At 39.5% G+C, this 12,852-nt stretch overlaps 1 protein-coding gene across 3 annotated transcripts; it reads left to right on the top strand.

Annotated features, from left to right (window-relative positions):
• Positions 1–1,705: 1,705 nt before the first annotated feature.
• fbxo3 (F-box protein 3) lies at positions 1,706–12,664 on the top strand. Of its 3 annotated transcripts, none has more exons than XM_029721971.1 (11): positions 1,706–1,838; positions 5,983–6,072; positions 6,388–6,551; positions 6,976–7,090; positions 7,234–7,438; positions 8,423–8,468; positions 8,981–9,065; positions 10,943–11,065; positions 11,187–11,302; positions 11,520–11,710; positions 11,926–12,664. In XM_029721971.1, exons 1-11 carry the CDS (start codon positions 1,747–1,749, stop codon positions 12,055–12,057), a joined length of 1,359 nt encoding a protein of 452 aa, XP_029577831.1. In that variant the 5' UTR covers positions 1,706–1,746; the 3' UTR covers positions 12,058–12,664. The 3 variants fall into 3 exon arrangements, with proteins under 3 accessions (XP_029577831.1, XP_029577830.1, XP_029577832.1); XM_029721970.1 differs by having other exon boundaries at positions 1,709–1,838; positions 11,923–12,664; XM_029721972.1 differs by lacking the exon at positions 1,706–1,838 and adding an exon at positions 2,495–3,025 and having other exon boundaries at positions 11,923–12,664.
• The last annotated feature ends 188 nt before the right edge of the window (positions 12,665–12,852 follow it).

Raw genomic sequence — 12,852 nt, 5'->3', positions numbered from 1 at the left:
GGCAAAGCACTGTTTTTAGCACTGCCGTAACCAAAAGTATAGTACTTGAACATGACAAATTAAAAGGCTCAAAGGCTCATTCATAACAACAGTAGCTGACTGCAAGTAGTTTCACTTTGCAAGCTCTTCTGGAAACATGCTGCATAATGAAAGCCATCATCATGGCTGTCTGGATAACTTAATAACACTTCTGTCTTCTTTTACATTCTATCCCCTTGTCTAGATTAATCACATCCTGAAATTCCCCCCAGGGCACTGGCCATCTCTCCAAACTGTGTGATGAGGTATGACGTATGATGCCTCAGTTTGGTTTTCCTGACCGCTTTCATTCAGAAGGCAATACTGGTTCATAACTCTCGTTTTTAACACAGCTTATCTATACATTTTAAACAAAAAGATAGCATTCTATAGGTTTACATGTATCCAGCAATCTACGTCCAGTGTTACACCCGCAGGAGGCCGTCATTGTATAAGAATTTGTTCTTAACTGACCTAGTTAAATAAAGGTTAAATAAATAAAATAAATAAATACAATATTATCATTTCAGACAGTGAGGGAAGTCCCTTTTAGACAATACTCATTCATGGATTTGAAATGAATATGCAGAGCACAATATGTGAATTGAAGGATTACCCAATGTAGAAAATAGGCCTAATCTTTGATGCCATCTTGAGGATGTAAGAGAAAGTAAAATCTGCAGTTGCTTCATTCATTTTTGAACATATAACTTAATGATATGTAGCCATTGATTCTTGAAGAATGCAATTTATTAACACAGCATGAGCTTAGTTCAACTGTAATACCCCATCAGAACCCAAAATATAAGATTGTTTTACTCCAATGTTCGTAAAGAAAGTAAATGTAAACATCGGAGGCTCCCGAGTGCCGCAGCGGTCTAAGGCTCTGCATCTCAGTGCTAGTGGTGTCATTACAGACCCTGGTTTGATTCCCGGCTGTATTACAACCGGCTGTGATTGGGAGTCCCATAGGGCGGTGCACAATTGGCTCAGCGTCGTCCGGGTTAGGGTTTGGCCGGGGTAGGCCGTCATTGTAAATAAGATTTTGTTCTTAACTGACTTGCCTAGTTAAATACAGGTTAAATAAATACAATATATATATATTAAAAAAACACTATATAGCCTCATGGTAAAAATGATAATTGATATCATGGATTGGCAGTCCTTGCATCCATAGCTCAGTCTATGGATGCAACGGCTGATTCCTGCTTTAACAGGTGGCTTGAACAAGCAATCATACATAGCAGGAACACTGCACTACCAGCTATAATAATCTTTGGTACTATACACAAGGATATAACGTCCAGATCATTTTATGTGCCACACAGATCTATCAACCAAGCTTGGCCAGAAGACCGGTCTCAAATACAGGGAAGCTACTACACAGTATGTTAGTACAATCCAGAGTGTACACCATAACCGTAGGTGCACACAATGCCTATAATAGGAATTTCCCTGAATAGGGCATACAGTTGGTGAAAGTATTTTATGATGATTCATATCAACCACCTACGTAAGCATCCTACTAGTTTGAAGTAATCCATTACTAATATGTGTAAATGTTTACACAGGAAGCTGAGATAGATGAGAACAACCTGATCACATTTTTCATATCAACTTCTCCCTAGCCCCACTCCCCATGTGCGAACTATTTGATAACAAGAAAGCATGCGGAAACGCTGTCACAATAGATGGGGCGGGACTTGAAGCGAAACTCCAGGTTCCAAAATGGCAGCGTCCATGGAGCTAAGCTTGAACAATTTACCCTCCGATCCTTTGCTCTTAATGTTATCCTTTCTTGACTTTAGAGATTTGATAAGGTATGTATAACACGCTTCAGAGGGATAAAGGCCTGTGCACAAAATACCATACGAGTTTATGTTGTGTAATAGAGCTATGCTTAGCTACAAAAGCTGGATATAGTTAACGTTCTCAAGATGTTGTTAGCTAAGCAAATAATTCACTTTTGTTTACTAGCTAGCTTGCTATTGCATGCCAGTGTGTTGTCTTTCCTGATTGTTTGGTCACTAGTCTTATTCAATATGACAGTTGCAGGTAAATTTATTGCATAAAAATGTAACTTTCAATTAGCCGTGAGCTAATTTGCCGTCGCTAGCTAGGGTTGGCTAGTAGCTAGGCTAATGCTGCGTTTCTAACCAAGTGGGAAGGTGGTATTTAGTAGTTACATAAAGAATCCACTTTAACGCCCCTCCAACCACTAGTGGGGAATGTGTCTATCATCCATGTGCTGACCCCTGACGTCATCTACTAAGAAATGACCTAGATAACAGCATTTTCGGCAGTAACACATTATTTATAAAAAAATAAATAGCTATGTTTTTTTAACACTAATTTGTTTACAAGCATGATAGCTCTACTTTAAGTTGATTGAGCTTGTTGGCCATCAGCCAATCAGTGTTTCTCAACGAGTTCAAAGCACTTGAACGCAGCCAACTTGTATTTACGACTTCACAGCTGATAATTACCTTCTTCCCACTTTGATATTAAAGCAGCATAATGGTTTGTTTTGGTTTCAGATGCCTTGTTGTTGTAGCTAGCTAATGTTACTTCTCCGCTATCCCATTCAAATTAGACGGTAAATGTTATTAGACATTATACCGCGTCTATTCACAAAGCTGTCTGCCGCCTGTAGACGCTCCGACGGTGTACAAAAATGCTCTGTATAGACAAAAAGAGCCCAGCACGAGATACAATTTTCGAAACATTTGGAACTTAAAGGTGCAATATGCAGAAATCGCTCCGCCATTTCCTGGTTGCAAATTGTTTTGTTTAAACCGCTGTGAAATATATTTTCAATAACCGAACAATATTGTTTTTTCAGCTGTTTGAACCTTGTGTACAAAACCGAAAGTAAAAGACTAAAAACGAAATTTAGGAAGAGGAATCATAGAAATAGCACACAGAACATATCTATCGCTTCTTGTACTTGCTTTAAAGACAGCATGACAGATAACAGCCACAATGGGCAGAAGCTGGTCGTTCCTGGGTATGAGAATACTTGAATCTAAATAATTATTTGTCTATATTTGTTTTTTGTGCTGCTGAATAAGATGAATTTACATGAAAAACTGCAGACCTTAAATGTATATTTTATATTTGAAAGATTCTTTCTCCCTAGTATGAAAGTTAAGTTCCAGAAGTTTACAAAACCTTATCGCTGGTGAGGTGTATTTGCTTTTAGACAGAGCGTCGGTATTAAATGGAGAGCAGGAATTATAGTTCATGAGGGAGTCAACTGTGATCAGTACCATGAGCTGAGAACCCAAGGGGGGAAAGCTGGGTATGCCCAAAGACGAAGAGAGGCCCAACTCGGCTGAAAATCTTTGTCCCTCCAGCGGGTGGTGTTGTTTCGCCCACCAAGCAAGAAGTTTTTGTATGGAGGTCAATGAGAGAGTGTCAAATTTGGTCGTCAAAAAAATGTATGGTTTATTTGTTCTGCGAGATTTATTTGATCGAATAGAAGTTTGGCAATGCTTATGTTACGGAGTGTATTGATATAAGTAAGACATTTACATCCTGGCAACTTTGAGAACACTTTATATCGGAATGGCAATGCATATTCATGACATGAGGCTAGTAGAACAGCATCTCTCTCCATTGAAAACAGGCGGAAACGATAGGCTCGAACTTGACAGCCCACAGTGCCGCTTTGTGGACATTGTTTTTTATTTTTATTTAACTAGGCAAGTCAGTTAAGAACACATTCTTATTTACAATGACGGCCTACCAAAAGACCTCCTGCGGGGACGGGGGTTGTGTTAAAAAAATATATTTATTTATTTATCAGGACAAAACACACATCACGACAAGAGACAACGCAACACTACATAAAGAGAGACCTAAGACAACAACATAGCAAGGCAGCAACACATGGTACCAACACAACATGGCAGCAGCACAACATGGTACAAACATTATTGGGCACAGACAACAGCACAAAGGGCAAGAAGGTTAGGGCGAAGAGATGTATCTTTACAGTATATCGATAATCTTTGGTATACACCTTGGGTTCTTGAGAGCTACTTATTTGCCAGACTATTAGCGTCCGAGCTAGCTAATGCTAACCTGGGTCTGTTGATTTTATAAGCCTCAAATGATTCTCCCCTGTATGAAGTGTGATTTCAAGAGAAATTGGCTAGCAAGTATAAATAGCAAGCTAGCTTTGCCGTCTTATACAGTTGAAGTCGGAAGTTTACATACACTTAGGTTGGAGTCATTAAAACTCTTTTCAACCACTCCACACATTTCTTGTGAACAAACTATAGTTTTGGCAAGTCGGTTAGGACATCTACTTTGTGCATGACACAAGTCATTTTTCCAACAATTGTTTACAGACAGATTATTTCATTTATAATTCACTGTATCACAATTCCAGTGGGTCAGAAGTTTACATACACTTAGTTGACTGTGCCTTTAAACAGCTTGGAAAATTCCAGAAAATGATGTCATGGCTTTAGAAGCTTCTGATTGGCTAATTGACATCATTTGAGTCAGTTGGAGGTGTACCTGTGGATGTATTTCAAGGCCTACCTTCAAACTCAGTGCCTCTTTGCTTGACATCATGGGAAAATCAAAAGAAATCAGCTAAGACCTCAGAAAACAAATGGTAGACCTCCACAAGTCTGGTTCATCCTTGGGAGCAATTTCCAAACGCCTGAAGGTACCATGTTTATCTGTACAAACAATAGTACGCAAGTATAAACACCATGGGACCACGCAGCCGTCATACCGCTCAGGAAGGAGAAATGTTCTGTCTCCTAGAGATTAACGTACTTTGGTGCGAAAAGTGTAAATCAATCCCAGAACAACAGCAAAGGACCTTGTGAAGATGCTGAAGGAAAAAGGTACAAAAGTATCTATATCCACAGTAAAATGAGTCCTATATCAACATAACCTGAAAGGTCGCTCAGCAAGGAAGAAGCCACTGCTCCAAAACCACCATAAAAAAGTCAGACTACAGTTTGCAACTGCACACGGGGACAAAGATCGTGCTTTTTGGAGAAATGTCCTCTGGTGTGATGAAACAAAAATAGAGCTGTTTGGCCATAACCATCGTTATGTTTGGAGGAAAAAGGGGGAAGGTGGCAAGCCGAAGAACACCATCCCAACTGTGAAGCACGGGGGTGGCAGCATCATGTTGTGGGGGTGCTTTGCTGCAGGAGGGATTGGTGCACTTCACAAAATAAATGGCATCATGAGGAAGGACAATTATGTGGATATATTGAAACAACATCTCAAGACATCAGTCAGGAACTTAAAGCTTGGTCGCAAATGGGTCTTCCAAATGGACAATGACCCCAAGCATACTTCCAAAGTTGTGGCAAAATGGCTTAAGGACAACAAAGTCAAGGTATTGGAGTGGCCATCACAAAGCCCTGACCTCAATCCCATAGAAAATTTGTGGGCAGAACTGAAAAAGTGTGTGCGAGCAAGGAGGCCTACAAACCTGACTCAGTTACACCAGCTCTGTCAGGAGGAATGGGCCAAAATTCACCCGACTTATTGTGGGAAGCTTGTGGAAGGCTACCTGAAACGTTTGACCCAAGTTAAACAATTTAAAGGCAATACTACCAAGTACTAAATGAGTATGTAAACTTCTGACCCACTGGGAATGTGATGAAAGAAATAAAAGCTGAAATAAATCATTCTCTCTGCTATTATTCTGACATTTTACATTCTTAAAATAAAATAGTGATCCTAACTGACCTAAGACAGGACATTTTTACAAGGATTAAATGTCAGGTATTGTGAAATACTGAGTTTTTAAATATATTTGTCTAAGGTGTATGCAAACTTCCGACTTCAACTGTAACAGCTCATTTGAGCTAGCTAGCTGCCAGATAATTGAATTTCTACAGGTATCGCACCATCACATCCTGATATACTGAAATTCATGCAAAGAACCTGCTAACTAGCAATAACTTTTTTATTTTCTATCCATAGTTGCAGTTTTGTGAGTAGACGACTCAACGAGCTTTCCGGCCACAACCCATTATGGAAAGGCCTCTGTTTGAAACATTGGCTCTTAACTGAGTAAGTCTGATCAACAGCAAAAAACATGGATTTCATCAGCCTATGGACAGTGTAAAGCCTGTGTATGAGAATCTTGTCTGTAGCAAAGAGTAGAGTTGGAGTTAACTTCCTCTGATTTGTGGTGAAGAGTAACAGCAAAACATTCACATAAAAACGTTTCAAATTGAAAAGGATTCAAAATGGCTTATACCAACATTCTTTTGATCTCTTATTTGCTGTAATAATCAGGAATGTTTGTACTGAATGTGTTTATTTTGCAAACGGAATAGTACTGATATGTTTTACTTAGCTAAATATTTTGTTGTTGTTGAGCAGGTCAGACAAAATTCAGAAGGTTCAAACCTGGAAGGAACTCTTCCGAGAGTTCTATACTGACTTGGGTCGTTACATTGATCACTATGGCACCCTGAAGAAAGCCTGGGATGACCTGAAGAGATACCTTGACCAGCAGTGCCCCAGGATGATCGCCTCTCTCAAAGGTAAACCTCCACAAGGAATACACATCACCACTTTAGGGGATTTGATCGCTGTGGGATGGTTCAATGGAACCATTAGGCCTTATTGGGGCGGCAGGTAGCCTAGTGGTTAGAGAGTTGGGCCACTAACTGAAAGGTTGCTAGATCGAATCCCCGAGCTGTCAAGGTAAAAATCTGTTGTTCGGCCTCTGAACAAGGCAGTTAACCCACTGTTCCTAGGCCTTCATTGTAAATACGATTTTGTTCTTAACTGACTTGCCTAGTTAAATAATTTTTTCCTTTTTTTATTTAACCTTTATCTTAAAACCTTCAACCAATATGCTGATGGATTTCCAAATGTATTGGATAGAAAATCCTTACCTTTTTTAAAATGATTTATTTATTGTAGTTTGTTTGCCTAAGTCATTTGATGATTTCCCCTGAGCAGAGGGAGCAAAGGAAGAAGAGCTGGATGGCATTGAGGCCCAGATTTGTTGCAAGCTTTCAGATGACTACCGGTGCTCATACCGGATACACAATGGGCAGAAGCTGGTCGTTCCTGGGTATGAGAATTCATCAATTCAAATAATTGTTTGTCTATATATATATTTTTTGTGCTGCTGAGCTGAATAAGATGAATTTACATGAACAAATTGACATACAAGTATACTTATGGTAAAAATGATTTACCCCTATTTTCTTCCAGGTTAATGGGAAGCATGGCCCTGTCTAACCACTACCGCTCAGAGGACCTGCTAGATATTGAAACGGCAGCAGGTGGCTTTCAGCAGCGCAAGGGCATGAGGCAGTGTTTGCCCCTCACCTTCTGCTTCCACACAGGCCTCAGCCAATACATGGCCCTTGAGGGCACTGAGGGCCGCAGCCGCAGCGAGATCTTCTACCACTGCCCGGTCAGTTTTCATATGAGACCCCGGCCCCCTCCCCAATTACAACTGGGAGACAGCCTTTCATTCTCACACACAGGTTAAGGATGAAAAGAATAAGGAAGTGGGTAGCATCGCTTAGTAATAATAAACCACTCCTTAATTTGAGCTTTATATAACTTTTAGTATTTATGTTTCCTAAGTTATTTAGGACAGATATAACTCATTGCAACTGGGGGGAGCCATTTTCTAGCTATCTCACCACGTCAGTTGCAAACAGCTTCCAGTGTTTACGTTTCATAACTTGTCTGGGGCAAGGACAACTCTTTGCCACTGGGGGTAGCCCTTTTCTAGCTATGGTATCTCACCACAGGCAGGAGATAATGTTGAATAATGGAAATTAACTAATGGCAGTGGTGGAAAAAGTACCCAATTGTCATACTTGAGTAAAAGTAAAGATATCTTAATAGAAAATGACTCGAGTAAAAGTCACCCGGTAAAATAATACTTGAGTAAAAGTATAAAAGTCTTTGGCTTAAAATATACTTAAGTATCAAAAATAAAAGTATAAATCATTTCACATTCCATATATTAAGCAAACCAGACAGCACAATTTTTATTTTTAAATTTAAGGATAGCCTGGGACACACTCCAACACTCAGACATAATTTACAAACAAAGCATTTGTGTTTAGTGAGTCCGCCAGATCAGAGGCAGTAGGGATGACCAGGGATGTTCTCTTGATAAGTGTGTGAATTTGACAATTTTCCTGTCCTGCTAAGCATTTGAAATGTCACGAGTACTTTTGGGTGTCAGGAAAAATGTATGGAGTAAAAAGTTCATTATTTTCTTAAGGAACGTAGTGGAGTAAAAGTTGTCAACACTATTTATATTTAAGTACAGATTAGCCCAAAACGACTTAAGTAGTACTTGAAAGAATTTTTACTTAAGTACTTTACATCACTGACTAATGGATGACTAATAGGATTGTTCTACATTTTTCTATTATAGGATCAAATGGCACAAGATCCATCTGCAATTGACATGTTCATCACAGGTATGATGAGCTATTATTTTGTTACATATATTATACAAATATTTCAGTTAGGTTGTGTAAAAATGTTTTATTGCAACATCTCACTGCAAGTTGAGCAATTGTAAACTTTTATATGGATGCTTAACAACTAGGTTATTATGCACTTCTTGGAATTGATCAAGGTACAGAGGATGCAGTGCCCGGTTAATCTCTCCCCAATCAGACTTAAACAGGAAGGCACTGCTCCCATTCTTCAAATATAAATAAATAAATAAATAAATAAACTGTTGTATTGCAACATAGCACTCCATGAATGGATTAATTTAATTAAATAAAGGTTAACTAGGCAAGTCAGTTAAGAACAAATTCTTATTTACAATGAATAAAAAAATGGAACTCTGGATTATTTGCTAAATTTAATATTTCTTGATATTCAATGTGTTAGTTCCTCAACATATGGGTTTGAACTTCTAATGCAGTGTCTCACACTTTGTCATTATTTTGCTTCCTCTCACTCTAATTTCTCACCTTAGGGTCCAGCTTTACTGAGTGGTTTACCTCATATGTCCATAACGTGGTAACAGGAGAATACCCCATCATCCGGGATCAGATCTTCAGGTAACCTCAATTAAGTTTCCCTTTCTGGAATACCTAACAGGCACATGCAGGAAGGTCGTAGTTTCTGTGTCATTATGGCAATACTCAACAATATGTAGTAAGGCTGACCCCATGTAGTCGACTGGTCGATTTTTTTTTTATTTTTTTTTTTATTTTTTTTTATTTTTATTTTTGGTCGATAGGCTGTTGGTCCACCAAGATTTCTTTAGTCGAGCAGTAGCAAAAAAATATATACAGTACCAGTCAAAGGTTTGGACACACCTACTCATTCAAGGGTTTTTCTTTATTTTTACTATTTTCTACATTGTAGAATAATAGTGAAGACAAACTATGAAATAACACATGGAATCATGTAGTGACCAAAAAAGTGTTTAACAAATAAATATATTTTATATTTGAGAATCTTCAAACTAACCACCCTTTGCCTTGATGACAGCTTTGCAGACTCTTGGCATTCTCGCAACAGCTTCACCTGGAATGCTTTTCCAACAGTCTTGAAGGAGTTCCCACATATGCTGAGCACTTGTTGGCTGCTTTTCCTTCACTCTGCGGTCCAACTCATCTCAAACATCTCAATTGGGTTATGGTCGGGTGATTGTGGAGGCCAGGTCATCTGATGCAGCACTCCATCACTCTCCTTCTTGGTCAAATAGCCCTTACACAGGCTGGAGGTGTGTTTTGGGTCATTGTCCTGTTGAAATGAAAAAGAATGCTTCATGGTGGGAACCACACATGCGAACATCATCCGTTCACCTACTCTGCATCTCACAGACACAGCGGTTGGAACCAAAAATCAAAACATTTGCACTCTTCAGACCAAAGGACAGATTTCCACTGGTCTAATGTCAATTGCTTGTGTTTCTTGGCCCAAGCAAGTCCCTTCTTCTTATTGGTGTTCTTTAGTAGTGTTTTCTTTGCCACAATTTGACCATGAACGCCTGATTCACACAGTCTCCTCTGAACAGTTGATGTTGAGATGTCTGTTACTTGAACTCTGGCTTTTATTTGGGCTCTAATTTCTGAGGCTTGTAACTCTACTGAACTTATCCTCTGCAGCAGAGGTAACTCTGGGTCTTCCATTCCTGTGGCGGTCCTCATGAGAGCCAGATTCATCATAGCGCTTGATGGTTTTTGCAGCTGCACTTGAAGAAACGTTCAAAGTTCTTGACATTTTCTTTAAAGTAATGATGGACTGTCGTTTCTCTTTGCTTATTTGAGCTGTTCTTGAAAAACGGAGTTTAAATGTATTTGACTAAGGTGTATGTAAACTTCCGGGTTTCTGTTTTATTTTTGAATACATTTTCAGAAATGTCAAACCTGTTATTGCTTTGTCATTATGGGGTATTGTGTGTAGATTGGTGAGGGGAAAATGTATGTAATCCATTTTAGAATAAGTCTGCAATGTAACAAAATGTGGAAAAAGTCAAGGGGTCTGAAATTTTTATTTCTTTAACCTTTTATTTAACTAGGCAAGTCAGTTAAGAACAAATTCTTATTTACAATGACGGCCGACGCTGGGCCAATTGTGTGCCGCCCTATGGGACTCCCAATCCTGGCCGGTTGTGATACAGCCTGGAATCGAAACAGGTCTGTAGTGACGCCTCTAGCACTGAGATGCAGTGCCTTAGACCGCTGCGCCACTCGGGAGCCCCGAATGCACTGTAGTTGATTCGATTAAAACACATAGGATGTGTCTATATATGGAAAAATACACGTTTAAAAAATGTTGACCAATCGATTGGTCGAATGAACAGACAACACTTGGTCGACCAAGGTTTTTGTTGGGTCGGGACAACCCTAATATGTAGTTAACAAACATTTAAAGCAAGGCTTCCAACGGATTTTGAAGGTTTAATAAGCTTTGTCACTATTCACAGGTACGTCCATGATAAGCAGTGTGTTGCCACCACGGGGGATATTACTGTTTCAGTGTCTACCTCATTCTTACCGGAGCTTAGCTCAGTGCATCCTCCACATTTCTTCTTCACCTATCGGATCAGGTACCACTATTTCCCCTACTGATTTCACTTCCTGATAATGATTAAAAATATAAATGTGTAAATGGATCATAATACAGCTGTCGTAACTTTCCTAACCTTATGCATTAAATTCTACCCTCAGGATTGAAATGGCAAAGGATGCCCTCCCTGAGAATGCTTGCCAACTGGATAGTCGTTATTGGAAGATCACCAATGCTAATGGCAACGTGGAGGAGGTCCGTGGGCCAGGCGTTGTTGGTAGGTGACTAGAGAGGATTCTGTGGACTTACCATAATGTTTCATTCTTAATTGTCTCCATTTGGGAACAGTGTGGAAAAACCTGTTACGATCTAAGAATGATTTACAGCTAACAGATTACTAATGTAATTGTCATGTTATATACTAATTAAATAAGTTAACATTTCATGAGTAACTTATGTATGAGATATACTTAACCACATGACATTGTCTGCAGGAGAGTTCCCGGTGATGACTCCGGGTAAAGTACATGAGTACGCAAGCTGCACGACCTTCTCTACTACCTCAGAGTACATGGAAGGCCACTACACCTTCCACCGCCTCAAGAACAAAGAGGAGATCTTCGACGTCTGCATCCCCCGCTTTCACATGGTTTGCCCTCCGTTTCGTGAGTCAATTGTACGGTCGGTAAGTGTTTATGGTTTATGAGATGGCGATGAGTAACAATTGGATTCAGTTTTAAGGAACTTGGTAAATCAATGATCAGGGCCACCTTTTCGGTCAGGGTTATTATATTAAAATGTTTTGTTGGTCTTTTTATTTGTCCATTTTTGGTAATACAATAAATGGTAAAGTTTTGAAACAAGAACTTGGTTTAATATTTGCTTCCCCCCCATCAGCAGGGATCGGCAAGGGATGTTTCAAGTGCATCTTTTAACGAAGACAACTCGTCAGACACCGATGATCATAATGAGGGTGAGCTTCGAGGCATTAACATGGCAGCCCCAGGGGGAAGATGCCCACGCCACATCTGACACACTTTTCTCACCACAGGACTCAATTAGGAAAGGGGCTAGGAAGGACTTTCACAATTACATAAGAGTAAAGTTTGTTTTTGTTTGTAAAGCTGTATTTACCATTGGCTGATAGTCATTGCCCTGTGTGAACTTTTCCACCCCAGCTCGATGAGATACAACCACAGCCTCTGCAATATGCCCTCCCATGTAAATCCAAGATCGCTCCATTGTTTGTTTTCTTTTTTTTCAACAATGGAGCGATCTGGAACTGGACATTGTCTATTGAGAGCAGGGTTGTCACCTCTTTTTCAATAGTAGCATTGTTCATTCTCTAGCTGGCTGCCTAGTGCATAGAGCTAAAGTGCAGATTGGTGCTCTATTTAAATCCTGAGTATTCCCTTTTTTCCTTGGCATATGTAGTGTGTGTGTGTGTGTAGTCATATTCCTTATATAAAAAGCCACAGCATCTCTACAGGTCCACTGTAGGTGTATTGGCGATGCATCATCAAAAATGACATTTATTTTACATTGCAGCTGTTTTTGCAGCAGTGTTAAACATGTTTAACTATGACGATCTTAATCAGAGATGGTCACTGCCAGTGGTTTTCAAACCCCCCCAAAAAAAGGAATTATATGGAAACACACAACTCATAAAAGCTGGGATGTTTGCATATGCTAATGACAAAGAGAAGCCCACATCAAAGCTGTTGAGCTACATTGGATGCTGTCTGTATATCTAATAGATATTCAGCAACATGTTAATGTGGGCTTGACTCTGTCATGCATTAACTCTGTCATGCATTAATGCATATC

Source organism: Salmo trutta, chromosome 29, assembly GCF_901001165.1.
Source record: "Salmo trutta chromosome 29, fSalTru1.1, whole genome shotgun sequence".
Lineage (NCBI taxonomy): Eukaryota > Metazoa > Chordata > Actinopteri > Salmoniformes > Salmonidae > Salmo > Salmo trutta.
Note: the sequence above shows the minus strand (reverse complement) of the source record. Positions and strands in the feature narration are given on the sequence as shown.